The following is a 27,475-nucleotide window of genomic DNA, read 5'->3' as shown; positions in this document are numbered from 1 at the left end:
AGCGCGACTCAGTTGAGAAATACAAACTAATCAAGTTAGCAAGAATAACACCAGAAAAAAACAGGATGCTTCAATCTTAAACGCAAGGAAACCACTGTTTATTTAAAAAAAACAACAGCAATTGTGATATGCGATATTTTTTTCCATCTCAATTACTTAAATATATAACCTACTACGGCATATCCACCTGATACTTTGAACGGTCAAAACGTTTCGACACCTCAACAATGATTTTATTTTGAAAATACAAAACCGGAACTCTCGCTTCATACTTTATGTAACCTGACACTGAAACTTCCACCAAGATATCAGACGCGTAACCGAGCACACTTGGTTGAATCGTTCCTTCAGTAATTTAACCGCCAAAAGCTTTTAAGAAAAATCATACATGAACGTGAGTATATTTTATTCGTGGGTTTTTATCCGTGTACTGGTTTCTCCCGGCGTTAACAACGTGCTTTATGAACTTGATAAGCACCGGCGTCTTCTGCGTCACCCTCTCTGCTTTATGTAAAGCTAACATTATGCTCTTCACCTGTGTCAACAAACAAGCTAATCCGCTAACTAGTATTTAGCCGGGTTAACCGCTTTTACATTTTTAAGACTAATGCTGAAATATACAGTATATAACCACATTTGACGTGACGTGACTAGTTATGCGTTAACGATATAGAGGCACGACTTGGCCTAATAAGCCTAGAGAGAAGCTTCCAGACAATTTCACCCTTTTCTGAAAATGTTGCAACACTATTCATTATTACTACGGGCTAGCGACGCACGGCTAATTCGATAATCTCAAGGTCATGTCATTTTTTTTTATGGGTTTATGGTAACTTTTTAAATCGTGGTCATCGTCATAATTATGTAGTTATGTATGTAAGCAAGCAGGATGGTCGTCACGTTGCTGTGTTATCAGTTTGGTCACTTCCGTTGGACTGGCTGGATCGCCTCCAGTGACGGACACGTGTCTTCACTTCACTTCAGAAGCATTTTGCCTTCAATGAATCTGTAACTTTTCCCCAGGAGGTCATGGCATACATTGGCATCAACGCAGGACACACGGTGCTGCTGGTTTGGGCCCAGCCCTCAGCGCCGACAGCCCTGAAGCAGCATGCAGAGGAAGTGGGTGCCATTGTTGGTGCAGTTGGCAAAGTGTCAGTGGAGAACATGGAGAGATTGTTGCTGTGTGAGTGACTCTTCACCTGATTTTAAGTTACACTATAATATTTTTATGTAATAATAGTAATAAAAAACACTTGCTTTATTAGCCTGAATCACAAAGTATAGTTACACGCAGGGAGGGCATGAATTAATAGTAAGGAGTAAAATGATCCCCTCCTCTCCTCCTCTTAGCCTCCCATTCATCGTCCACCTTTGACTGGGTGCTGTCCGGCCTTCTGACTGACAGCTCCTCCATCCACGACTCCGAGACCCTGGCAGAAATGGCCAGAGTGCTCAAACCCGGCGGGAAGCTAGTTCTGGATGAAGCAGTTACAGGTGAGAGAGAGAGAGGAAAGACGTGTCGTCCTAAATTCTTTTCCCGTAGACGTTTGAAGGCTGAAAATGACATGATGTGCACCTTTTTTTTTTTGTTGTTGTTGTTGTTGTAATTTGAAGTCATTCCAGGAAAGAGAAGTCCAAGATGGAGTCACCTGTCATTGCTCATCCATAAATCTTTGTATAATTTTATATCATGTGTCAAGTGTCTTTATCCACAAGGTCACAGATGAGGTTGTGGCTCCGATTCTGTTACAATTAGTTTGACTTGTTTCCTTCTGTGTTCCAGGAGCAGAGGCGCAGAGTGTGAAGACTGCTGAGAAGCTGATGTCGGCTCTGAAGTTGTCAGGCTTCATGTCAGTGACAGAGGTGAGCGAGGTGGTTCACGCACAATAATTATTATTAAAATTATTTTAATTGTTAAATTAATTGTTTAAAAAAAAAAGATGATCACTTTCGTTTTCTGCAATTGCAGTTGCACAATTGTACATTGTGCATCAGAGTGAAGTGTTGCACTCACTGAACCACAATGCACAGGCGAGACTATGAGACACCTAATACAGTGGTCAGCCACATAAAATTACATCTTGTATCAGTGTGAGTAAACATCTGCGCCAGTGAAATCCTTTTTGACCTGTTAACCCTCTTGCTTGCTCTCCATCCAGGTCAGTAAAGCAGAACTGAGTCCCGGGGCGTTGAGCTCCTTCAGGATGGCCACTGGTTACCAGGGAAACACGCTGTCTAGAGTTCGCATATCTGCCTCCAAACCCGCCTTTGAGTTGGGATCTTCCAGCCAGCTTAAACTGTCATTTGGGAAAAAGACGCCCAAGCCAGGTAGGTTTATAAGTTACGTGTCTCATAATGGTCTAACGCACTCTGACTGACCTGACTATCACAAAAGGTCAAGAAAAACATGATAACCACATCTCAAACACTGTTGGATGCAGGTTAGATTAACAGACATTGATACACAGGTGCATACATGGCCAACATGTCAGCTCCAGCTGAAGCTAATATTTGCAAACATCTGTGGTTTCAGCAGAGAAACCTGCCCTGGACCCCAACACTGTGAAAATGTGGACGCTGTCAGCCAACGACATAGATGACGACGATGTGGTGAGTCGTGGATTTTGTATCTTCCTGTGTCCTAATGTAAAGACTCATTAAATACAAGTTTGGCCAGCTCGGTAGGGAGGGACACATATCTGTTTTTCTGCACACTGTACTTCCTGCAAGTCCTTCTTGTCCCTCCTATTCCCTTTCCTCTGTAGGACCTGGTGGACTCCGATGCTCTGCTGGATGAAGACGACTTGAAGAAGCCTGACCCAGCTTCTCTTAAAGCCCCCATCTGTGGAGAGGGAGCCGACAAGAAGAAGAAAGCCTGCAAGAACTGGTGAGGCCGCCACACAAATGTTTGTAAACCTCTGACATACCTAACATGTGGGTATCTATAACAGAAGGAGGCTGGCCTGTCAGAAATGTTACTTACTGTACATTTATCTGGGCTTCGGGAAAGCCTTTAAACATGACATGATACAATATGTTGTATATTTGTGTAGTTCATGTGGTCTTGCTGAGGAGTTGGAGGAGGAGAGTACAGGAAAACAGAAGACTAACCTACCAAAATCTGCCTGTGGAAGTGTGAGTATATTGTTGATAGTTATATATTGTCACGTTTCCTCTGTTAACAGTGTGAAGAAATACTGATTCCGACAATTTGTATTTGTGGCAGTGTTACCTTGGCGATGCGTTCCGATGTGCCAGCTGTCCGTACGTGGGGATGCCGGCGTTCAAGCCAGGCGAGAAGATTGTGCTGGACAGCAACACGCTGACAGATGCTTGAAATGCCCGATTTCACACATCCGACAGCTCACGCTTCGAAACATTTACATTCCCCTTCTTTTCCATCCAGCCCGAGAGACGCGATTCCCTCTGTAAAAACAGGGTTGGTGGATGTCACTGCAGATGCGATGCCTGTTTGTCCACTCAGTTAGAGGGCTGAGTGTTTTGAAATTACAACACACATCATTTTGTTTCCACAGTGATGCCCTCATGAACCGACAAAAGCAAGTCACGTTCTACATTTGAGAGTTTCGCAATGCAGCTTTGACAGTGAGCAAGAGTCAAGATTTAAAAGAAAAGGAAAAAAATGCACTGGTTATAGCAGTTTTGTTGTTTATTATGCAAACTGTGGTGTCAGAATGACCCGGAAGTACTTAAAAGCACTGAAATGCATGCAATGAATTTGTTCTTCTTCCTTTCATTTGAAGTTCTATTTAAGTCTGACCACTAACTAATTACTCACCAGCACAATTTAAGCAATGTATATGAAGGCAAACAGTTTGGCAACAAGACGCGTCGTGGCCTTTGTGCTTCAATTTAACACAACTTAAGCCAGATTTGTTTAAAGGCATCCCATTTATTTCACTGACTGTGGCCAATAATCATCTGGTACATTCTCACACATATCAGCACATTAATCCACGCAACTGTCAACAACAGTATTTGAAATAATATCAGCTTTCGAAGAGCTCTGCAGTGATGTCACCGAAACCTGACAGCAAACACTGGACAATATAAAACTTTAGAAAACATGTCTAGAACAACACATTTGGCTTTGCTAGACGAGTGACCTCTTCATCCAAAACGATGGTCGTCTCTGGTACACAATAAAAAAAAATTTGTTGCCATAGTGACCCTAATACACTACTTAAATGCATACCATTTTGCATCCCTAACTGCAGTGAATATCCATCAGCCAGTTAGCGACGTGCGATGGATTTGAGTGTTTATTGTAGAGTTGCTAAATACTTCACTTGTTTCTTCTGGTAAGCCCTTAATATGAATGATTACAATTTTTGCAAATATTATAGTTATGGCCGCTTCAGTCGAAACAATAAATCCATATTGGCTGAGCCGCAGATGGTAGATGCAAACCGTGACATGAGGTAAAAAAAAAAAAAAAAGTCAGTGGTCGCGCCACGTCACTGAGACTCGACACTGAAATCCATCTTGATGTCTCCTAAGCTGGGTTCAAAGGTGAGGCTGTAAGACACCGCGGCTCTGCCGTCGTCGGCGCTCTCCCACGGCGACCTGAAGAAATACACCCCCTGTTTCCTGTGTCGACTCCACTCGCACTCGCCCTGTAAGGGAGGCACAGCAAAATAATATGTCAGTCATTAAGGGAAAGCCAGGCAGTTGTGCAGGTTTTGGATCCGTCATGCCGTTCTTTGCGGCTTCTGGTTCCTTTTGATTTTGATTTTTCTGTCAACACTTCTTTTTCTGTCATGTTGATGCTTATTGCTAAAGCCTTTCCAAATCAATTGAATTTGACTCTTTGATGGATTTCTCCACTCACGCTGTAGAATAATAAATAGCAAGTGTCAAAGCAAAGGGTCTGAATACTTGTGTCAATGTCATATTTCAGATTTTTTCTTTTTAATACATTTGCAAAGTCATTCTGAAATCCTGTTCTCGCTTTGTCGTTACAGCGTATTGAATGTAGACAAAGTGAGCGACAGACAATATGATTAAATCGAGAAAAAGAACAGATTCTTTTGTAGTCAGCATAATTGTTAGTTGCAGCTGTAACGCCGTTACTTTGATTAGATAGTGAGGTGAGTGCAACGGACAACAAAAGTTAAGATGAGTGAAGGCTGTAATACCTGCTCACTGATTGGTCCAGTCAGACCTGCGCTGACAGTGATGTCATCGGTTAGGTGATATTCCATCCACAGCGCGACACCGTGGCAACGGCCAATCCTGAAACAGACATTTCAACGCTTCTGCAATGAGAACGTGCCGCTTACAAGAGTTCACTTCATTTTCGTAAAACAACCAAGATGGCTGCCGCTGATGTGCAAGCACTCTGAATCCGCTGTCAGTGTTACAGGAACTGGACGCTAGTTCACGTAACGTACAAATGGTCAAGTGTTCGCTTCTAAATCATGTCATGCCAAACGTCCGTGTATTAACTAGAAGCCATATGAACTGGATGTTGGAACTAGCTACCTAGCCTAGCAGCCTACCGCTACGTTTGCAAAGAGTTAAAGCAGCTGTAACTGTTTTTTTTGGCCACTTGGGGGCAGCAGAACAAGCTGTAAACACAAAATTATAAAAGTTTATATGGTGGCATTGATTGAACAGCATTGATTGTTACAGCCTGTAGTTTTAGACTAAAGAATGGAATTTCCAACATTAATACAACCAAAGACACTGTGACAGACAGTGTGTTGGCACTAGCTACCTAGCCTAGCAGCCTACCGCTAAGTCACATGTTTGGTTGCTCCGATTGGTTGTAGCGTCCAGAGGCATTTCGGTCGGCATCCGTTGATAATGCCGCTTGGAAATTGAAAATAAACAGAAAAGGTTCAAGACTAAGACTCTGCATTTGCAAATTTGTGTGGTAGCGAGTAGCTAGCTGCAACCATTTGTGCTTTTATTCAAATGCCAACTTTACGGAGGAAACAATTCCTTCCTCTGTGTGCCGAAACAGAGCTACGATCCGATTCTGTTTATATTTGTTTTTAGGAAATAATAGTGTGAGCAAATGACAGGCCTGCAGAGCCTATCAGAACTCAAGTTTTAAACAGATTCAACCCAGTGCCACAAAGCTACTGCTTCTTTTAGACTCCGAATGATGAGGTCAATATGGACGCAATCATTTGGCTACAAGCTAATCAGACCAGACTGCATTATTTATTTAGAAAATTCTGGTTTAGGTTCTTAGCAAGCCTGTTAATGAGACAGGAGACATTATACTGATTTTGGTCCTTCCCCTAACTTCAGTATATGATAGCGGTTTATATATGAATGAAAATTTTGGGGTAAACTGACCCTTAAATTCCGTTTACCCCAAAATTATTCTCATATGTAAACCGTGATCGAATATTTAGTCAGTGAACACTCACAATCTATGTTCTTGTCTCGTCTGTTTTGAAATGTGAAAGTACCGTGTTCCTTTAAGTCTCAGTACCTTATGAAAGGCAGTGAGCCCTGGCTGCTGATTGGTTGTTGGGGGACACACTGTGTGAAGTCAAAGGTCATGACGGCTGAGGACTGGGTCAGAGCACGGCACGGGTACTCCCAGAGAGGGTGGGGCTCCGCCTCACGGGACTCGTGGAAATCCAGAGATCGCTGAAGAATCGAGATGTCCAAAAAGAAAGAAAGAAAAAAAAAAAAAGATAAAATGATTTCAGAAACACAGTAGAACGTCGACACAGACTCAAAATGAATGTAGGTGTCATGCATTTTCTTCTCCGTAATGAAAATATCAAACACTGGATGTAAAAATTGACTGTGATGAAAATGAATACATAAAAACTTTACCTGGACCATTTCATCCATGGGTGTGACGTCAAAGCCCTCACATGTTCCGGACGGCGCTCTGATCCTCCACAAATCCTAACAAACACGGAAAAGACTTATATATTATATATATGTATATAAATATATTATTCTAATATAAAATGAGAATCTAGCCATTTAGGACTTTGCATTAAGGGTCTTAAAAAAAAAAGTCAAGGGCACCCTGAATGAGGCTTGCCGATGAAGACGATATCAACATTTCTTGAAATGCCACAAAAAAAAGCCAATAATGGATCATTTGTGTTTTTGTTAAATGTAAGAGGTCATTAAAAAAAAAAAAAAAAAAAAAAAACATGTATGAAAACATTCCCATTGGTCTCACCTGGAACTCTACAGCCACCATGTGAAGTGTGGCAGAGCGGGGCAGGATGGTGGCGTTGGGCCGGAGGAGGCCCGCCAGGGCGGTCCGACTGTACCAGAAGAAGAGGGAGTGCCAGGGTAAGAGGCTGGTGCTGTAGTACGGTTCCCCCATCAGGACTGAGATCTGTGGGAGACATGATGTCCGACCTTTGGTTAGACTACCAAATTGCACAAAATACATTTTTTGGCTTCAGATGTTATTAGATGGGTTCGATTCTAGAGTTAAGGCAGCTGTAACTGTTTTTTTTTGGCCACTTGGGGGCAGTAGAACAAGCTGTAAACACAACATTGACATATTATCATCTTTTAAAAGTTGATATGGTGGGCGTGCTAGCAGCATTGATTGTTACAGCCTGTAGTTTGAGAGTAAAGAATGGAATTTCCAACTTTACCCCCTAATGGTAATACAACCAAAGACACTGCGGCAGACAGCGCACCAGCACACCACTAAAGGCTCGTTCCAAAGGTACCTGTTCCCCTCCTAGGTCATTACTGGTCAGCTGCTCAGGCCTGGTCTCCAGCAGATCAACGCCCCCTTTCATCGAGTTGGCTTCCAACACCTGCAGAGAACAGTGCATTCATAAACCACCCCTGGAGCTTCGTGATGATAAACCTAAAAGTGTAAAAATATCAAGGGTCATCTGTCAGTTGAGGTGGTACATGGAGATAGTTCTCATTTACCTGTTCAATGACCTGTTTAGATATTCTGGAGCTCTCCAAGGCGTGGACCTAAGCAGGGGCCAGGAGAATAGAAAAGACAAGTCAATAACAGAGTCCGGGTTTGTAAAAAAAGGTACGGCATGTGTCCACATGGTCAACGCGCAGGGTACCTTCTTGGCTCCGAGCATGTGAGCGAACACAGGGAGCAGACTTCCGTCACTGACGCTAAGACACACACTGTCCTCCCTCAGAACCTGGAGTTAACACAGCAGCGGATCAGAGGACAGTCGCACTCACGAATGCGTCGGCACTTCTGACGGCGGCCGTCCGTTCATTCGTCCATACTTACGCCGCGCAGCGCGCTCACGTAGCTCTCCGTGCGCCGCCGGTCATTGAGTTCGCCGAAACGCGGCCGAGTCCAAACCAGGTGAGCCTGGCAGGTGCAGCACGGCCGAGAGTGAAGAGCCTCAGTCTGCGAGTCCGGCTGGCTGAGGACATCCACATACAGGACATTTGCACAAAGGATTTTAATAACCCTGTGACCAATCCTCTGGCGCTTCTAGCAAGCTGAAAATCATGTCAAAGTGAAATCAAGTGGAAAGTGTTGAACTTCAACCAAAAAAAAGGTGCGGTTTTCCAGAGTTGTTGGGATTTGAGGAATAAAGCACGGCAAACATGTTCTTGCCATCAATCCAAATGCACCGTGAGAATAGAAAAATGATCTTGCCGTTATGTTTGGATGGAGCGAACCACTAACAGGGCTCTAAAGCAAAGCAGGAAACACACAGTATGTTGTCTCGGAGCTGTTACCTGGGAGACCGCAGGCTGTACCACAGACTGTAGTCGTCATGGCAGACAGTCAGACTCAGCTCCTCTCCTTCTGTCACCCTGCTCTCCGCAGGCAGGAAGTACACACTCTGCATCCAGTGGTCCCGCCACTGAAAACACACCACGGCGATCAGCGGGGGCTGGTGGGAGCCTGACTCAGAATGTCACGACGCCTCGCGCCCCTGTAACTCACCGGAGCCATCTCTGGCTGTGGGTATGTCCAGCTGGGAGCCATGGTGCAAACGATACTTCCACTGGGATCCATGTCGAGGTCCCACCAGGACAGGACGACCTGGGCCCGACCGCCAGACTGAGCCACAAACCGGGAGGAGTGGGACTGGAACGCGCTGCTTACTGGCTTACTGAAATCCACACTGAGAGGGGAAGGACGGCGTGCAGAGGGACGGAAAGTGAGACATGAAAAAAAAAAAAAAATATGCGATTGATTTTCAGAGAAAACAATCTGGACGATCATGCTTGTCACTTTCATACCTGAACATGGTGCGGAGAGGCCCCAGCGGGGTGAAGCTGCGAGGGGACACCTGGCTCAGCTGGATGTCGCACACCGAGTGAGCTCCAGCACAGCGGCCCACGGCGGGCGGCGGGACCAGGCGGGCCCCCTCCACCTGCACCGGCTGCAGCTGAGCCCAGTTCCACAGCAGCTCCGACTCCACCAGCTGGGCGTAGACGGTGGCCCGGTGAGGGACCGCCTCACAACCCTCCTGCAGGGTGGAAGGGACACGAGGGGACGGATGTTTACCCGCACTGACTTTTCTGGTACGAAAAGTCTTGCAGACATTAACATATAAATGCGCACACAGACACACACACACACACACACCTGGACCAGATTTTGGTGAGCATGTTCATAGCTGGGCAGAGCTCCTTCGCCTATCAGTTCTGTATCAAACAGTTCCGTGATCAGAACATTGGCCTTCGTCTGCATATCCCCATCTGTTTAAGACACAAACCCAACACGCATCTCGTCAACACAGACATACTAACAAACATCACGCTCTCGTCTGCGGACCTCTCGTGTGTGTGTGTGTGTGTGTGCGTTTCTCTCTGACCTGGCCCCACGGTGACGTCAGTGGAGTGTCTGTTAATGATCTTGATCTTTTCGGAGAAGCCGTTCTTCTCCACGATGCTCTGCGCCGCCTCGGCCATGGGCTTAAAAACCTGCCGACAGGAAGGAAACGGAGAGGCGTCACCCCGGAGCCGCGGGATTTTACGACTGGCGGGTGTGCAGAGTAAGTTGGCGACAAGACAGAGGACTGACTGCCCCTGGTAAGGTACGGCCCTCATGCCGTCATCTCTACCTCCACAGCATAGCAAAAGTCAGCTCCGGCAGTGACGGCCATCATGGACAGCAGGCCCGTTCCTGTCCCGATGTCCAGGACAATGACCCTCTCACCGCGAGCCTTCACTCTGGCTACAGCTGCCCGGATGCCCTGGTAATACTTCTCATTCTGGGAGGTAGAAAGTACATCAGCTGCGTCAGTGTTGTGAGATTTCACTCAGTCAGTGTTTGTTTGTTTTTTTCATTCCTTTGGAGTTTAGTCAACTTGTTTGTTCTATATAGATAATAACTCAAATATCTCATCAGAAAAATGCTATTACTAAACTCTGCTCCATTACAAACTTAGGTCATATCAGATTTGACGGTGATTATGATGATGATGATGATGTCGTGTTCTCCAACACTCACCCTGTCATGGTCATGCAGCATGTCTGCGTAACAGGACCTGAAAGATGATGACAGAGATTCAGAGGGACCAGTGTTTGGGTACTATTGAGGTTTTCGTTTGAGTAGCCAGCTCCGTGTTCTGTAAGACGAAGAACACCCTAACTCCAACAACAATATTGCAGTTTATTGGTGCTTAATAAGAATTAAACTTCTTCTGAGTCCTTGCGGTCTGTGGGAGAATTCGGCATGTGATGTCTCAATTTAAAAGCAATTAACAATCTCTTTATTGGGGCTGATTCACCTGGTTGCCACAATTGTGTTTTCCAGGTTAAAACTCGGTCACAGCTTTTTAAAACCCCGAATTTAAAAGGATCCTTCTCTGAAGTGTTTGTTAATGTCAAGAAATCTTCTAAACTGAAACATCCTTCATCCGTCAGGCTGTAGTTAATGTGATAAAACATGAAGACCACATCAATACTGCACGAACATGTAATGTGTGAAAGCATACACTTGCACCAGGGCTTGACTTCTCTTGTTAGGACACAACTAGATAGGCATGGCTATGCGAGACTAGGACACAGCATGCCAGACTCCATACGCAAATCGTCGAAATAAAGTTGGCTTGCTTTTTATTAGTAATAATGCGAAGAATTTTTCCTGGCTTTCGAAGCTCAACACTTTCTGACAGCACAATACAAGGAACGTCGTTTTAATTGTGTGTCAAATTATTTTTTTTTTGCCGTGTTTTCAGAGGGCCCATAATGCATTCCCTCTCTCTCTCTCCCCCGCTGCTGTGATGCTAAACTCGGTGCTACCTGGCTATCTCCTGGTGGTAGTCGTACTCCTCACTCTCCTCCACCCAGTCTAAAGCTCCAGTGGTCGGGTTGGCTCTTCCACAGAAGGTCTTCATCCCTGCAAAAGGTGTTACAACACTCCGCTAAGATGTACGGCTAAATAAAACCTTTTTTTTTTTACCAGAATATTCTACACAAGTCTAAAAGTAACTTGGGTTACAGGACCAGCGTTGCTCCGACGGGAGCGGCCATCTTTCCCTGCGACGTCACAAACTGTCTGGGTCACGTGACTAGCATCGTGAATCTTTTTTTTTTTTTTTTTTTTTTTTAATTAAAAGGGAAATAGTAAAAAAATAAAAAATGCTTCTTTAAAAAAATCTTTTTATTATAATAGTAACACTTTGAAATATGCTTGTTATGTTGATCTGAAAATGAAATGGCAAGATCTTTATATCTATATATATATATATATATATATATATATATATATATATATATATATATATTCCGGTTGGAATTACATGTAATAATAACAATAATGATGAAACTTTACTTTATAAAGCATTTATTTGAGCATTGATGTGACAGAGTTTACAATGTCCTTAGGAGGTTGTGAGGTGAACCAGGACGAGTTTGAAATAACAACAGGAAACACTATTCAAAAGGAAACAGCAGAACAATAATACATAAATACAATAAATATATATGTAGAAAAAAAAAACAGATTAAAAACACCCAACATCAATATGAGATAAAATTGACAATAACAAAATAACAAAAATATGGAGACGAGTTAATGAAAACGTGGCTTTAAAAGGTGATTTAAGAGTAATGAATCAGCAGCCTATGTTCCTCAGGTAGAATGGTTCACAGTCCAGGAGCCCTCACTGAAAAAAACATGTTTATTATGTACTTATTATGTCTTAAGTCCAGACTGGAATGTGATGATGCTTTAATAAAAGGCTCTTTATACTCTAAAAGCCAGATACTGTATGTTGTAACTGATGTTAATCCTTTAATCTGTTTTCACGTTGTGGCCGTTGTTTGAAATGAGGTGTTATTTGGATTTCACTTGAAACCACTGACTCCCAGGCTCAGCGCGAACATTGCATCATGTGAACAAATTGATGGGAAAATCCAACAGCTGGTTTCTTTACCGGTCTTTGCAGTGGAATCCATTCAGAAATAATATGATACATACGAGCACACCTTGCATATCTCAGAGCTCATCTGTGGCTTGGTCTAGTTCCTGATTCATTATCTCCAACAGGTGATTTTGTGTCATGTTATGGACGTCACTTAACAGTCAGCAGTAAATGTAGCAGTGCGAATAGCTTTGGGTTTTTTGCGTGCTAAGGTTTCGAGATGTCCTCCTTCTAAAAATGTCTGCTGCGACCCAAACACAGTGAAGGTGACAGGAAGTATTTGCTCGGTAGAAGATGCTGTCAGAGAAATCTGTTACAGAGGGATCTGTGTGCTGACAAAATATTGTTTCACTGTTGATATTTTGAAGACATACAAAAGCAGCCCTCGTAACCAATTTAGCCACAGTGGCTCGTAGATTCAGCATTTTAACAGACAAATGAGTTTCAACTGAAGTTAGGCCCTGAGCAAGGCCCTGAACCCTCAAACCCACTTTGGTGGGCAACAAAAGAGGGCGGAGATGGTGGCACTTGCCAGCTCCCAGTATGGATGACGTATGTAACGTTGTGAGTGTGAGAAGCAGGATGGTGCTGAGGAAAGAAGATGGAAGCTCAGCTGATGCTCCCCGGACGAATAACAAAGGGGCACAACTTGAAACTTGAAGCCCTGCATGTTTCAGTGTGACGAGCACCCGGCTTGCCGATCTTCCCGAGGGGCCGGATCCACCCCGAGTTCGGGCGGCAGTTTCGGCCCCCGTCACGCACATTTGGCAGTGGGCAGACAGAAGGCCATGGTGGAGGGGGGCACCAGGATGTCGGTGAAGATGGGCCGGTACCCTGCTGGCAGAGGCGGGGCGCTCTGCTCCAGCAAGTCAAGCACAGCCCCTCTGATGTCCCTGGAGACGTCGCCGCGGATGTCCAGCAGTACGGACACATGCTCCTCACTGGGGGAACAGAAAAACACGTAGATACAATCCCTGGCCTGGTCATAAAAAGCCCGAATGATTATCTTATCAACAAAATATTCACGTTTAAACACAGGAAGATATTCAATGTCGGCATGCAACTCTTCAAAATAACATTACTCCATTAGCAAGTGAGGTCAGGTCACCTGATGTCGGGGTATTTGGCCGCGAGTCCGGAAACTTCCAGAGTGAGCATGCCGGGGTCTTTCAGTCGGATGAAGTCAGCCAGGACGGGCAGTAAGACCAAAGGATTCACTTCAGGTGCTGACCCCTCACCCTCCTACAGGCAGGTACACACATGACTGATGTGGGACTTTGAATGTTGATGCAGACATCAGTACTTTTTGGCTGAAGCGGGAAAATGTTGGGAAACCCATTCAAAGAGCTTTTAAGCCGTCATGGGACGCTAGAACTATTCACTAAAATACAGGAGGTAAAATAAAGACAGAAAATCCGTTGTGGAACACCACGATACTGCAAAGTGTTAAAGCGCATCAATGAACATTGTGGAAGTCCCTGCTCACCAGGCCGTGGAAGACTTCTCTAAGCTGCTGGTCGTCCTGGACCATCTGCTGGGCGAGCTGCCTCCTCTCGTCGGTGCTGCGGCACACCAGCCTCTTCTGCATCAGAGCCCGGACATACTCCACCACCATCAGCCACTGGGCCTCCTCCTGCAGCCGCTGTGGACACACGAGCAGGATTCAGCAGGCATGTGGGGCACGCACACAAGGAGCGCAGGAGGGTGTGGAACGTTTGGCCACGAAACATTACGCCGCACAAGCCGGTTTGGGGGGAAAACACTCGCGGGGCTACTGTACGTGACACTGTGTTTAGTGGTCTTACAAATTCTGGTGGAGTTCTGACTGATGTTTGGTGGGGGAGTGGGTAAAGGCTCTGTTTGAACTTGTGGGTGAGGCAGTTGATCGATCAATAAGGTTTCAGTGGAGAGACTTCCTGATAATCCCACAGTTCAATATACAACTCTAACAAACCTAATAGATCGATGAAACTGAGAGAACTGCGAAAAATATTTGACCTCAACTCAGAAGCATGGAGACCAGATTCAGAACTGTGTTGTCCCTTTGCTCTAAAAAGGTTTTCTGGGGGGAAAAAAACAACAAAAAAAACACGCTTATAATTCTTTTCAGCTCTGAAAAAAAGATATTGAATATTCACACAAAATATGAAATACTGCTGAAAATTCAGAAAGCATTGGTTCGCCTTCCACAATGATTCCAGCTGACACTGGGCCATAAGCAAACGTGGGCCTCAGATAGATTCCTGGTTTGATGCTGGACTGTGGCAGGTGTATGTGTTTCTTTGAGGTGTCCACCCTCACAGTGGCGAAAGAGACGGAGCGGAGCTGAGACCTGTCGGCAGGGGGGTCGAACGCGGCCGTACAGCTCCAGGTGACGCTCCAGGACGAGGCAGAGCTTAGGGGTGGGGTCTCCCTGGACCAGCCAGGGTCGGGTCAGCAGGCCTGGGAGGAGCGGCTGAAGGTCCAGCAGGAGCTGGTCCATCACCAGGCGACATGCCCGTCTCACCGCCCGGTCCAGAGCTGCCAGGGGGTTGGGAGGAGTCCGAGAGAACTGCCCCGCCGACCGGGACGACTGCTGCCGCTGCAGGCTCTCCGTGGACTTCCTGCATCAAACACAAGGACACAGTGGATTATTCATTCAGGCCTGTCTTCGATTTTCGATAGGAAGTAGTGCATGTGATGTGGTAAACCTGAAAGGGTATACATGGTTATGACTCGAGTGGCAGTAAGAGTAAGTACATGATACAAGAAGCGTTCAGGTCCTTTACATGAGTAAAAGTGGCAACACAGCAATGTAAAAACAAGCCGCAAACAAGTCTAGCATTCAAAAATTAGACTTAAATACGGCAGTGTTGTCAGCAAAATGTATCAAAATCACGTGGAATGGTCCCTTTTTGGGTGTTGCACTATTATATATATTATACACTGTGTATCTGACTCCACTGGAAATAAAGTGTGTACACCAAAAGCTACATCTCCCATTCATAGGGGAGAATTTATCATCCCCCCCCCCCCCCCCAAAAAAAAAAAAACCCATCATCAGTATGAAACAAACACAACACTTGTGATTCTTGCCAACATGATCTTGCCCAAACCATTAGTGTAATAAATCTCTCTCGTTCTCTCTCACTTGAGGATGATGCAGTTGCTGATGGAGGCCAGCAGGTAGTGGAGGTAGAACTTGTTTCTTTTGTGGCTCGGATCCCGGCGATGCTCCTTCCCGAATTCCACCAGAGCTTCTCGAAACCTGCGGGGAGGGGGGGGGGGCGACAGAAACGGAGGTGAATGAAAAGGGTTGAATCAGGCGCTGAATGATAACAAATGGCCGACAGGCAGCAGCACGAACGCGCACCTGTTCAGGAGGTTCTCCATCTCGTACAGTCCCATCTGTATGGTCTGATCTCGTAGGGATTCTCTGATCATCAGGGCCACCCGGGCATTCTCCTCCAGCATCTACCCGCAGTCCACGCAAAACAAGCAAGGTTCAATTAAAGGCGTGAAATGTATGTCGGGTGCCGCCTTCCTGCCTGCAGATTCCCTCTGTGGGTTCGTATTTACTGTGCATGTGCGTGGCATGTTTACCTGTGTGATGATAGTGGGCAAGCTCGTTTGGTAGAAACCCTCGTGGTCTGTGTCCGGCTCCTGGTCTCTCTGCCAGTCTTGCAGCTCCACCTGCAGAGCTTTGTGCATCCACTCCGACACGCTCTTCTACAACAGCAGCAACACGGACTCACAGCTAACGCACACGGCAACACTTACAACTCTTTATACTTTTTACAGCTGACACGTCCCTGTCCAAAAAAAGGATCATGGATATCTTTTTAATTCAAACCTGTGTGTTAGACCGGACTCCCGGGTCGACTCACCCGAACGCTCTGCACGTATTTGTTCTGCAGCTGCTCCAGTCCCTCGGTGGAGATGAGAGGCCCTAGTTCTTCTCTCTCCATCGCAGACGCCAGCTCTGGGTGACCCATCATGTCTGGGCTGCCAAATTCAAGATGGTCAGACTCGCAAAGCTTTTGATTGGTTGACAGCATAAAAAAAAAAGAAAAAAAAAAGAGCCAAACAGCCAAACAATGGCTTCTCGCGACCTTGACCTATGACTTGTTCAACCAAAGGATGATGTTCCCTTCTCAGATTCTTTCATTTCATTCCTACCATGTTAATCATCCTGCGACACCTTGGGGGGGGGGGGGGGGGGGGGGGGTCCGGACGACCTGGGTTGGGAACCACTCATTTAGACTAACAATGACTGCTCGAAAACCCCTGGCTGACGGCAGCTGCGATGGATGACGTTATTTGATGAAATTTAAAAAAGGGAGGGAGGTAGGAAATATGGGAGAGAACGTGTGTGTGTGTGTGTGTGTGTGTGTGTGTGTGTGTGTTTTTAAAAGGCAATAAGAGTTGTCCCACTGAGCCACAGCGACGCTCAGGTCCACGAAGTGAAGAAAGGTCGTCCGCTCACACAAACTGGGAGTTGGTCCTTTGCTTAGGTGTGTTCAATGAACCTCCATCTCTCAGGGTCACCTCAAATTTAAACATTACACACACACACACAAAGAAGCACACAAACAATAAAACACAGGTCATAGACCTCACCTGTTGTAGATGTGCAGCACCCAGTTGAGCACAGCAAAGATTTCACCGCTCTCCAGGTCCCAGCTGCTAACCTAGGCCACAAGTATCACTTACATGGGCATAGTGAGGGCGTCACCGGTTTTCACCAAAATGGTGGCTTAAGATTATGATTCATCTACAAACTGCAAACTAGAGAAAACACCTGCTAATTAAGCATATAATTCACTTAGCACAGTCGGTTAAAAAGACCATGTTCAGGTGTCACGGCTCTGACTGTATTATATGTAGTATTTGTAGTCTGCAAAGCGAGGAGTCGTACAAAAGCTTAACATGGCGCCGCATCGGTTTGTTTCTCTCACGTCACTGACCTGTGCCAGGTGAGCGTGTAAACAGCGGTGGCTGGCCCTCAGGTAAGCCCCCGTTAGCTGGTAGTGCGGCGGGACGCAGTGCTCCAGCAGGTGGCGTACGGTGGCCAGGTCAGCCATAATGCCATGCTGGAGGGCAGAGAGGTGGCCCGCCAGACCGGGCCCGCGCGTGTGCAGGTAGGAAACGCTGCGAAACCGCGCCGAGACCGCCTCCTCTAGTACCTGAAAGAGGACAGACCGTAACATGCCATCAGGAATTTTTAAAAAAGGAGAAACTTGGCAAGGAGGCGAGGTGCTGCGTTGGCACCTGGAAGAAGCGTGCTCTCCAGCAGCGGGGTCGTCCCGGGGGCAGGGGCCTGGCGTTGCCCCTGGTCCCCGCTCTCTCCTCCAGCAGGGCTCGGTCCAGGGCCTCCTCCCGCTCCACTATCCTCACCGCTGACACAAACGGTGTGGGGTTCTGTCGGGCCAGAGCCAGAGCACTGCTCACCACCGCCCACAGCTCCTTGCCTGCGGTGACAGGGTGGATGTTGAGAACGGAGACATTAGGTTCCAACCAGACTGCACGCTTTCATCAGAAACGCTGCAGCCTGGCACTCATCATTCACATTAATGACCGACCGTTTGCTTTTCTTTCAGCTCATTGTTTTGGTTTTCGGGCCTCCAAACAACTGCTTGCTGCAGTGAGGTTAGCGTTCTCTGATAAACCGTTACCAAAGATGCTCTACAAGAGAAGATGACGCATTACCAATGGTTCAATGCCAGTGGTATGAAATGGTATACACTTCCTGTCACCTAAGTGGGGCGCGGTCGCCTCCCCGACGCCTTGTTTTGCTCGTTTTATTTGTCTAATAATACCCCCCCCCCCCTTCATGTTTCATTTCAGTTTTAACTCTTAATTCACAGACAGTTCAGCACCAGCAGAGAGAAGTGATGTCTGTGCAGACAGACAGGTCTCGAACAACGTTGATTTTCTCCGGATTTGTCCGTCTGAAAAACGCCATTTTAGTGTCAGAATGTTCAGAAGATTTGTGGCTTGTGGAAAAGTCGGTCCAATATTTCCTTCGGTGCCCAGGGGGGTGAAATAATCGGTCATAACCGTGTAATCACGTTCACTTCTCCCACTGACACCCACGTGACGCTGATGCAGGAACTGACTGATTGTACGCCACCTGCCCAGAAGCAACCAGCAGACACAGCAGCTGCTGTGGCTGCTGGACATACTGGAGAATTTAGCAGCTGAAGAGACATTAGAGCTATTTTCCTCGGGAATCGGTGTGTGACCAGAAACGTGACTCTATATGACACGCTAATGTTACTGAATAAGGCGAAAATATGTCAGCGTTGCTGCGTTAGGAACTTGTTCTGCTGCCCCCTAGTGGCCAGAATGAAAGAAAGAAATAAAAAAAATAAAAGAAATCAACTGATACAGCTTTAACTTTTACTGGAGTTAGCGGAGTTCTCCATATTTTTAGCACAGGATGAGTCTGAATTTGATCTGTGGAGCATTCAGGAACCATTTTCCCTCCAAGTTGAGAAACTCATGAGCTGTTACATGCGACGATCATATAGTATAATTTATCTTTTCAGCTGTTCTTCCTCTGTTTTGTCTCCAGCAGGGCCATGGCCTATTGCCAATCCAGCACCTGAGTTCCGGTGACTTTTTTTCTTTTTGATACCTTACTTGAAAGAAATGAAAGTATTTTTCTTTTACACGCTTAACTAAATAATACAGACTTGTCATATGCATTTACTGGTGTCAGGGAATGTCTAAAGCAAAGAGGAAGAAAACAAAACTGATCAAGATTCAGTGCCAGTCTTTAGCCACTATAGTTTTCAATATCATCACCATCTGCTTTGTAAATGAACACACAACATTTACATCGTACACATACAGATTATAGGCACATATAGATTTTTACACTGTACCTTCATCCATACAAAGATTTGGGGCACTAAACTACAATATACAACAATGTCCACATGTGCTATGTTTGCTTTTGAATGAGTAGGACTAATTGAAAAGTGAGTAAACTGTCTATAAGATCTCTTTACCCAGGGCCTCCACCAGCTGCCCGACCCCAGAGAAGTATTTGGCCACCAGCTCCTGGTCCTCTGTGCTGAGCGCACTTCCTGGCACCCCGTGGAGCTGCCAGAGGATGTCGTCCTGCCAGCGCTCCAGATCCATCAGCCGGGCGTGGGCCTCCAGGAGCCGCCGGGACTCCACCAGACGCTCGGTCTCCGACACCATGCTACGCACTGCAAAGGGCAAGGACGGGGAAGAGGGAGGGAGAGCTTTGATTCCTCCAACTGTCACAGTCTGAATTGGCATATTTCAGTGTAGTAATTTCCCCAAAAGAACCTATTTTGTTGTATATGTTGTTGTACATGGATGGGAAAAAAGAAAAAAAAGAAAACACATTTCTGTAAATTGAAAAGGAAGCTGGATTCATTATGAATGAAGGACCTCAGGCCTGCGTGTCCACAGAGCAGCATCTCACCGGAGTAAAGCCGAGGCAGGTTGCTAACGGCGGCGAGGAGCTGACAGTGGTTGACTGACACTTCTCTCAGCCTCTCCAGGGACTTCACCCCCTCTGTGTTTCCGCTGGACTCCAGTCCCGCTTTCTTCAGAGCATGCGACACCTCTCTCAGCTCGGCCCTGGCCTCCCGGAGCTGCTCCAGGCCCCAGCCTACCCCCTCCAGGTACGACTGGACCATGGACTGGAGAGGGAAAGCAGCAGGAACATGCGGCAGCGCAGCAGGTCACTATTTGGCCATGTGGCGTCATGTTGTGCATGCAGGTGCAGTGCGTGTGTCTGTTATGTCACCTTGAGTCTGGTGTGCACGGAGGCGGTCCTCTGGCTCTCTCTCTTCCTGTACTGGCTCAGGCGCTCCAGATGCTCAGGTTGACAGAAGACACCTGACGCCCACTTCAGGGCAGCGCCGCGGGCCAAAGACTCGGCCCTCTCCACCTCTGGCCAGACCTCAGCCACCGGAAGCGCACCTGACGGGGAAAAAGTGGACAGAACAAGAGGGAGGAATTCAGTTTTGTGTCATTTTTACAAAAGTGATAAAGAACTATCTAGAGATAGCCCCAACTAATAAGACACACTGTTTAATTTCACAAGCTTTTCTGGGAGATGGAGCTCCTCTGAAGACACAACTTTGCAATTTGTTGACTTAAAGGGGAACTCACAGCAATTTTACAACGTCAAAGTCCGCTTACAGGGGTTAGTCAGTACTCCTGTAGATGTGTGAAAAGTTGTATAAAGCCTTTTGTGGCTGCTGGGGGGGGGCACACAACATCTAAGAAAGTGCCTAAATCTCTGACCAAACTCTTGGCGGTCAAGTTACTATGTAGGTGGTGCAATTTCTTAGGCCAATCACATCCCTTTATCTAATGTGGGGGCGGGGTTTAATCGCCTCTGAGGCGTTTTTCGTAAAACGACCAAGATGGCTGCCGCCGCTACGATGAATGCGGTATCGTGTTAATTATAGCATTAAAAGGAAATGGGCGGCGGTTAGCGCTACGTACGAACGTTAAGTGTCGGCTTCTAAATCATGTCATGCCGAACTTGTCTTGTGTGTTGGAAGTAGCTACCTAGCCTAGCAGCCTACGGCTACGTCACACGTTCGGTTGCTCCGATTGGTTGTAGCGTCCAGACTACGGGCCAGTAATTTCTCTCTCTTAGTTGCATTTTGACCGCAGTTCCTTCCTTAATACCTTGCTAACGTCATAAAAAGAAAAAAGGAGGGGGGGGGGGGGGGGGGGGTGATGTTCCACTGCAAATGCTACAGTATGTATTCTATGTAGTATGTATTTCTTTGACAGAAAAAAACTAGGATCTGGGATAAGGTTTGTTCCTGTTGTGTATTCAATGCCCCACTCACCAGCTCGAGAAAAGTGCACCTTCATTTCGTCATAGCTCCCGGACGTTGTCCCCAAACGTCCTCCCGGCGCTGCCATGCTTCCCCCCGCTGCAGCCGCCAACCATAAAAAAGGGCCGATTTTGAGCACGCTAAGCAGCAGCCAGTATTGATGTTTAGGGAATGGGATATGCTGTAGAGTCTGAGTCCAACCTTTCTCCGCAGCCTGGGGCAGATGAGCTTTTTATAGCCGAGAGAAGTCCGGTGGGCAGGATGTCATTTCTCGTCTGTTAGTCAGCTCAGAGTCGCAGGACAATGCTTCCATTTGAGTTACACATCTTAATTGGCTCTCAATTGGATAATGCACGGGTTAGTGAGTCAGCAGAGAGCAACGCTAGGTCTAGGTCACCAGTCTGTCTGTGACTGTGGGGTTGAAAGCTTAGTTGATTGTGTTAAAATAGCTGTCTGTCTAACTAGTCACAGACCAGGCATGCGGCGCTGAAAGTTCGGGCTTTGTCAGCGAGAGGTCCTGGTAAGTATAGCCACTCTCAACTCTGTGTGAAGTAACCCATTACGCAAACAGGGCCGTCTCCGTCTCAGAGGAGGTCATGGGACACTCTGCGACCAGGACTGAACCTGAGCGCTGAAACGTCGTCATCAGCGACTCTTGCAAAACAATGAACCCACTAGAGCTCCACAAACACAGCCCCACAGAGGACAATACAGCAGTTGCTCACTGATTACTTGCACCATGATGCTGCTTTAATGGCGGGCTGGTATGGAGACTGGCAGACTCCCTGGTCGTGATGGCACATGGTGGAGATTCTACAGCCTCACAAACAGACCTGCAGGAAAAACGCTATGCAGTGTTTTGACGCAGATACTCGGCGTCTTTCAAAAAGGGGCACAAAAGATGCCACTGAGTTGCATTATGGGAAGTGTAGGATCCCACACTATGGCCCCGCTAAACTGTCCCTTTAAGTTAAGCCATTTTCATTCCTAAATACATGAATAAAAGAACACATACTCACAGTTTCCCTCATTCTTGTCTGATCAATTTGAAATTGCTGACATGTCACCCGCGACCTTAGAAGCAGCCGTTGAGAAAACTTCACCACCAAGGTTCATTCAAGCAGCTGTCCTCGGAAGTGCACATAAAAAGGGTGAAATGTGAACATCGACATGCATTCCCTTGACAGCTGGGCAATGGACCTCGCGGTGGAACTGTGTCACCAACTGCATCTGAAGCTGCATCAGGGGGGCACTAAACTTTGCACTGCTTTCAGTCAGATGGACGAACTTGGAGTATTCGTAGCTTTCACGAAACACTCTCGGACTGCAGCCTGATCCCAGCTACTGTCATCGGGGAGGAGGAACCTTCATCACACCACGGGCGGTTGACAGATGACTGGCAGATGTTCAATATGTGACCAAAGGCGAGTGATGGCCCACGAGTCGAGACATCACTCTAAACCTGGACACTGGAATGACTCATTTCATTCATTTATCCCATGCCCAGCTTTGTTTGTCTCTCTAGAAGTGGGTGTTGGCCTTTCAGCAAACTGAGTGTGTGTGTGTGTGTGTGTGTGTGTGTGTGTGTGTGTGCGTCTCGTTACCTTCTGGTTTGTCACCACCATTCTTCTGATCCCCTGCTGACATTGAAGTTCAGTTTGCGGCAGCCCGTCCTCCCGACGAGTCTCCTTTTCCCCCCCCGTGTGCCGGCACTGAGGGTGCCCCGGGTGCAACGCTGGCAGGGGAAGGCGAAGACAGACAGAGATGAGACGGAGGAGAAGAAGAAGGAGGAGGAGGAGGAGGAGGAGAGGAAAAGGTGGAGGAGAGAGGGCACATATCCATTCTACTGACGGCTTTCCTCTTTTCCCTCACACACACTCTCGCTCCCAGACACATCCTCTGCTGAGAGGCCGGCAGGAAAGGGAGGGAGCTGGTGGTGGGGGTGTGTGTGTGTGTGTGTGTGTGTGTGTGTGTGTGGGGGGGGGGGGGGTTAATGCTGTAGGGTGAGGGGAGAAAGGGGCAGGGACAGGGAGGGTATAGGGAGATATGCTGCATTCAGGGGCCGGTTGAGAGGATGGTAAATACTATTAGCTTTCAGACGTCTTCTTGAAAACAAATTGTCATGGATGAAACAGCTACCTAGCTTACATGTCAGCAGATCCATCTCCACCGCAACTGGGCAAACTCCACCCAATCACCAAGACCACGCTGAAAGCTCTGGAAAGCATAGCTCAGCTACTTTTACACTTTTTTTTTTTTTTTTAAAGGAATAGTGCAGCATTTTGGGAAATATTCTTATTCCCCTTTATAGTTAGATGAGTGTACATTCAATATGAAGTTACTGCCAGCAGCCGGTTAACTTGGCTTAGAGCAAAGACTGAAATGATGAGGGGAGGGGACCAGGAAAACAATCCAGATGGTGGCAGAATGGGTGGGGTGGGGCAGTAAGTGGACCTGGTGTTCTACAAAACCTCTGGGGAGTCTGAGAGTCTCCTTGACTCATAAAGGAAAACCTATTAAACACAGAGTTACAGGAAGAAACAATGTATAATGCACAAGTCATTAGCTCGAGCTAATGGAGTCCATGGCTGTTGTTCTCCTATTGGACGGCACTTCACAGGTGTCAGTGGACGATCATGACTCTCATTACTTCATAAGTGAGTCATTAACCTTCTTTCATTACCAGGTCGGTAATCTTTGTGGCTCTATTGTTGATGCTGAACAAAATGTGTTGAATTCCCCCCCCCCACTGCAACAGCAACAACAACAGCAACAACACAGTGTCATTGACCCTCCGTGATCCTCTGCAGCTGTTTGACCCGCACCAGCTACCACCACTGAGGGAAGTTTGTTTATTTGCAGCCCAGTCAAGTCCTCTGGCCCCCACCGCCGCCGTGTTTACGCCTCCAAGCTTCCCGGACCTCTTCAAGAACACAGCGAGGAGCTGTGCCAAGTGGCCCCCGTGGCTGGAGCCAGCACAAACACGCCATCTGAGGGGGAACGTGGGACCCATCGTCTTTCAGCGCCGCACTTCAGATTTCCTCATGCAATTTTAAACTCTGTGCGTGGGAGAGTTGTCTTTGGATAACAAATTCACTTTGAACAAGAGGATAAAACTGGGAAAGAACTGACTTTGAGGAAGCAATAGGTTGCTGAAATGTTAGGGACTGTATGGGAATTCTTTTGGTGGATTGGGAACCTTGTTTTTCAATTTTTGTTATAATGTGGGTGGCTGAAATGTTAGGGACTGTATGAGAATTACTTTGGTAAATAGGGAACCAGATTTCTTTTTTTTTTTAAAAAGCAAGACCCTCCCACAAACCCTCTTTGGACCCTCCCCTTGACTTGCGCCCAATATTTCAAAATAACAAAAGCACAAAGAATTTCTAAATATACAATGATGGACGTCTTGGCCACTTGGAGTCAGTGGGAACAAGCTGAGAACACAACACTGGACATTTTATCACCTTAAAAGTTGATATGGCGAACTTACGCGTCACATACACGTCGAGATACATTAGCATCGGTTTGGATTCTGGCCACCTGATGAATTCAAGTCCAAAACTCACCCTACCTTTAGCTTTGTTTTGGTCTCCATCAACTCCTGAACAGCTAGCTGCTGAGCAGTGAAACCAAAGCATTCCATTAGACCCGTTGCTATTCTAAAACATTGAACATAGCTGCTTTAAGCAAAAAGTGAAACTCAGACTTTGAGAATTCCTTTCAGCAAAAAGAAAAATTACTATACCGTTCCCCTTCTCTGACTCCTCCCGATAATTTTTATACAGTCCCTTATTCTCTTGCTTGTGTAAGAGCATTAGACCACAGGATGTTGTGTGGAATCGGACCAAAAATGTCCACACTGGTATTGTATCCGTCTAACCCTCATTCTGTCAAGGTGGTTGCCCGTCTGTTTGTTTGTTAGTCACACTAGTATCATCTCTTGTCTCTTTGCCACACAGGAACAATTTCCTCCAGAGCCATCTAAGGAATGGAGCCAAGGTTGACACACCAGGATGTTGTGCAGAATGTATTCCTGTCAGGGTGGGACCGCATTGCTAAGGACAACAAGGCCGCTGACCTGCTGTTCTTTAATCCTGTCGCACTGGCAGAGAGGCTCGCTGCAGTCGCCCCTAACCCTATAAACACTTGATCCGAAGCGAAACCTTTCACCAGCTACTGGTCACGTTGATATGAAATTTGCTGTGGGTGTTCCTGGTCCACCAGACCGTGATGACCCGCTGACCTTTCCTCCAGCGCCACCATAAGACCAACATTTTAAAATTGTACATACGACGTAACAAAATGTAACTGCCAAGAAACTAGTTCGATTTTCTAAAATGTTTGCTCGCATTTTGATGCGTTCCACATGGACAGATCTGTAAATCAATATGCTTTCATGCTTCCATTTGCACAAACCTTATGTACTGAAGTTAAATTCCCCACAGTCTGTCAAAGCTGTAGAAATTAACAAAACCATAGAAATTCACTGTACTGACCAGGGTACAAGTACGCTGAAACAGCCAGCGTTGGCTGTTCAACACAGTTGTGTGTGTGTGTGTGTCCTGAAAGCAGAATCAAGTGCTCCCCCTCCCCTTGTTGTTGTCATCACCTTAAGCGCCGTAACACCCAGCAGCGCCTCCACCCAGAGGAGCCATGGGACGAACAGGAAGTCTAATTCTAGACCACTTCCTGTATGACATTCCTGACCTGATCGGCCTTCCTGCCAGACTCTCTCAGGCTCCGTACATATAGCAGATCTATGGTATGTATGTACAGGAGAAGAGTGCGGGACAATCTACCACGGTCTGGGACATCTGTTTGAAATAGCACTCCGCACTGACTTTAAAAACGTTTTCCATTGGAAAGAAAAGAAAGAAAGAAAAACCAACTGTTTTCGTAGCAATTTCGAATCCATTCATTTTATTGGTACCTTCAAAGTGCATAGAATGAGAGTTCACGTGAATAACATTCATAACAAAGTGACGGACTGATAGGTGGAAATACATGAAAAAGAACAGGACATCAGACAGAACAGACTACATTCATTGTAGCAGCATCACTACAGTCCCCTCTTTTCCCTCATCAGATCTCTCATCCGCTGTATTACACGTAGAATATGGGTTTAAATATGGAAATATATGGGTGTGTTTATGTGCGGTAACACAAATCGTGTACTTAGGAATGAGCGAGTGTCAGGCCAGACAAAAAGAGACTTTGACTGGTTATTTTTTTTCTTTAGTAAATAAAAAACAAACAAACCCCAAAACAAAACCAGCCAAATATCTGTTGATTCAGTGGAACAAAAACCTGCACTAACTTAAGAGAATGGATCAAAAGGTATTATTTGACCAAAGCAGATAGTGCATGTCTGACTAAGAAAAGCTCCCCCCCCCCCCCCCCCCATCTTAATATGTACGTAGTGTTTCCTGCCATTTCAAATGCATTCTCACCCTAGATTAGTTTAGTAGAGTTTAATAGTTCTTTATCCTTCAATATTTATTAGTGTATCTATACAAATGTGTTTATCCTTCCAGTTTAAATGATACGAAAATACAATATGAATCTAAATATATGTGTAAATTATTTCAAAAATATATAAGCTACAAAAGAAGCTTCACCTTCCCTACTGAAAGGGACCAAATAATATTGCCAACCAAAGGCTAAAGCAGCTGATTGCCACGGAAAAACAAGTCAAAATAAAACCTCATTTCCACAAAATCATGATAAAGGAAAAAAACAAAACAAAACTAAAACTATTCAAATGGCAACTGGAACTTGGCAAATAAAAGTGAAAACCAACAGTAATGATTGGGTTCGGATTAAAAAGAAATCAACAACGATCAAAATCAAATCCATGTCTCCCAAAGATAAATCAACATGAGATGCGGAACGTTTTCCTTGCCATGTGTTTGTAATTTGGCAGTTTCCTTTCGACAGGGAAGCGGGGCCTATAAAGAAGAAGCTCCTGCAGCTCTGAGATAAAGAATCTAAACCCCTGAGGTCAGCTCATCTACCCGCCACGTAAACGCCGCCTCCAGGGATGCTGTCATGGTTCCCCCGTGGTTACAGAATGCTCTCCCTCAAGTTCCCGCCGCTGGACGCGTTTGACTGCTGGCTTTCCGTTTGGGATGCTGACGTCCGGTTCCATGTGTGGAAGTCCAAAAGAGCTTGGTTGAGTTTCTCCATCCAGTCCAGTCTTTCCTGTTTGGTGTCAGCTGAAAACCAACACCTGAACAGGAGCGACAGCCATCAGTTTCAGTCATAGGAGCATTGTAAGAAGTGTCAGACGTGTCAGTTAAAAGGTGCCGTTGAGTT

General features: G+C 46.2%; 3 protein-coding genes across 3 annotated transcripts; 1 reads left to right on the top strand and 2 right to left on the bottom strand.

Annotated features, from left to right (window-relative positions):
* Positions 1 to 288: 288 nt before the first annotated feature.
* ciapin1 (cytokine induced apoptosis inhibitor 1) lies at positions 289 to 4,890 on the top strand. Its single transcript, XM_070907224.1, has 9 exons — positions 289 to 394; positions 1,024 to 1,186; positions 1,354 to 1,497; positions 1,787 to 1,866; positions 2,163 to 2,331; positions 2,537 to 2,613; positions 2,769 to 2,890; positions 3,057 to 3,138; positions 3,230 to 4,890. Exons 1-9 carry the CDS (start codon positions 389 to 391, stop codon positions 3,338 to 3,340), a joined length of 954 nt encoding a protein of 317 aa, XP_070763325.1. The 5' UTR covers positions 289 to 388; the 3' UTR covers positions 3,341 to 4,890.
* Positions 3,897 to 11,318, bottom strand: prmt7 (protein arginine methyltransferase 7). Its single transcript, XM_070907223.1, has 17 exons — positions 11,215 to 11,318; positions 10,421 to 10,457; positions 10,032 to 10,181; positions 9,783 to 9,891; positions 9,554 to 9,666; positions 9,205 to 9,434; positions 8,906 to 9,086; positions 8,695 to 8,822; positions 8,234 to 8,372; positions 8,055 to 8,138; positions 7,906 to 7,953; positions 7,695 to 7,784; positions 7,187 to 7,348; positions 6,826 to 6,900; positions 6,473 to 6,633; positions 5,163 to 5,259; positions 3,897 to 4,640 (listed from the first exon to the last, which is right to left on the bottom strand). The coding sequence occupies exons 1-17, from the start codon at positions 11,307 to 11,309 to the stop codon at positions 4,482 to 4,484; spliced, it is 2,058 nt and encodes a 685-aa protein (XP_070763324.1). The 5' UTR covers positions 11,310 to 11,318; the 3' UTR covers positions 3,897 to 4,481.
* A 1,774-nt stretch (positions 11,319 to 13,092) lies between these two features.
* exoc3l1 (exocyst complex component 3-like 1) lies at positions 13,093 to 22,841 on the bottom strand. The gene is made up of 15 exons (XM_070907981.1): positions 22,762 to 22,841; positions 20,107 to 20,282; positions 19,780 to 19,999; positions 19,334 to 19,537; positions 17,589 to 17,788; positions 17,285 to 17,503; positions 16,938 to 17,008; positions 16,205 to 16,322; positions 15,921 to 16,046; positions 15,691 to 15,791; positions 15,469 to 15,585; positions 14,671 to 14,941; positions 13,825 to 13,980; positions 13,447 to 13,580; positions 13,093 to 13,279 (listed from the first exon to the last, which is right to left on the bottom strand). The coding sequence occupies exons 1-15, from the start codon at positions 22,802 to 22,804 to the stop codon at positions 13,093 to 13,095; spliced, it is 2,343 nt and encodes a 780-aa protein (XP_070764082.1). The 5' UTR covers positions 22,805 to 22,841.
* Positions 22,842 to 27,475: the final 4,634 nt, after the last annotated feature.

The sequence above is a fragment of the Enoplosus armatus genome, chromosome 6, assembly GCF_043641665.1.
Source record: "Enoplosus armatus isolate fEnoArm2 chromosome 6, fEnoArm2.hap1, whole genome shotgun sequence".
In the NCBI taxonomy this organism is placed as follows: domain Eukaryota; kingdom Metazoa; phylum Chordata; class Actinopteri; order Centrarchiformes; family Enoplosidae; genus Enoplosus; species Enoplosus armatus.
Note: the sequence above shows the minus strand (reverse complement) of the source record. Positions and strands in the feature narration are given on the sequence as shown.

Bases quoted from the DNA above. Each gene is read 5' to 3' on its own strand.
- exoc3l1 (XM_070907981.1), bottom strand. From the start codon at position 22,804: ATGTCAGCAGGGGATCAGAAGAATGGTGGTGACAAACCAGAAG. The intron at 16,047-16,204 runs GTGAGTCGACCC...CTGCTGTTGTAG, and splicing joins AATACGTGCAGAGCGTTCGG to AAGAGCGTGTCGGAGTGGAT. The intron at 14,942-15,468 runs GTGAGAGAGAAC...TGTTTGATGCAG, and splicing joins AGCAACTGCATCATCCTCAA to GAAGTCCACGGAGAGCCTGC.
- ciapin1 (XM_070907224.1), top strand. The intron at 1,498-1,786 runs GTGAGAGAGAGA...TCTGTGTTCCAG, and splicing joins TCTGGATGAAGCAGTTACAG to GAGCAGAGGCGCAGAGTGTG. The intron at 2,332-2,536 runs GTAGGTTTATAA...CTGTGGTTTCAG, and splicing joins GAAAAAGACGCCCAAGCCAG to CAGAGAAACCTGCCCTGGAC.
- prmt7 (XM_070907223.1), bottom strand. From the start codon at position 11,309: ATGAAGACCTTCTGTGGAAGAGCCAACCCGACCACTGGAGCTTTAGAC. The intron at 8,139-8,233 runs GTAAGTATGGAC...TGTTAACTCCAG, and splicing joins ACGTGAGCGCGCTGCGCGGC to GTTCTGAGGGAGGACAGTGT. The intron at 5,260-6,472 runs GTACTGAGACTT...TGTCTGTTTCAG, and splicing joins GGCTCACTGCCTTTCATAAG to GATTGGCCGTTGCCACGGTG.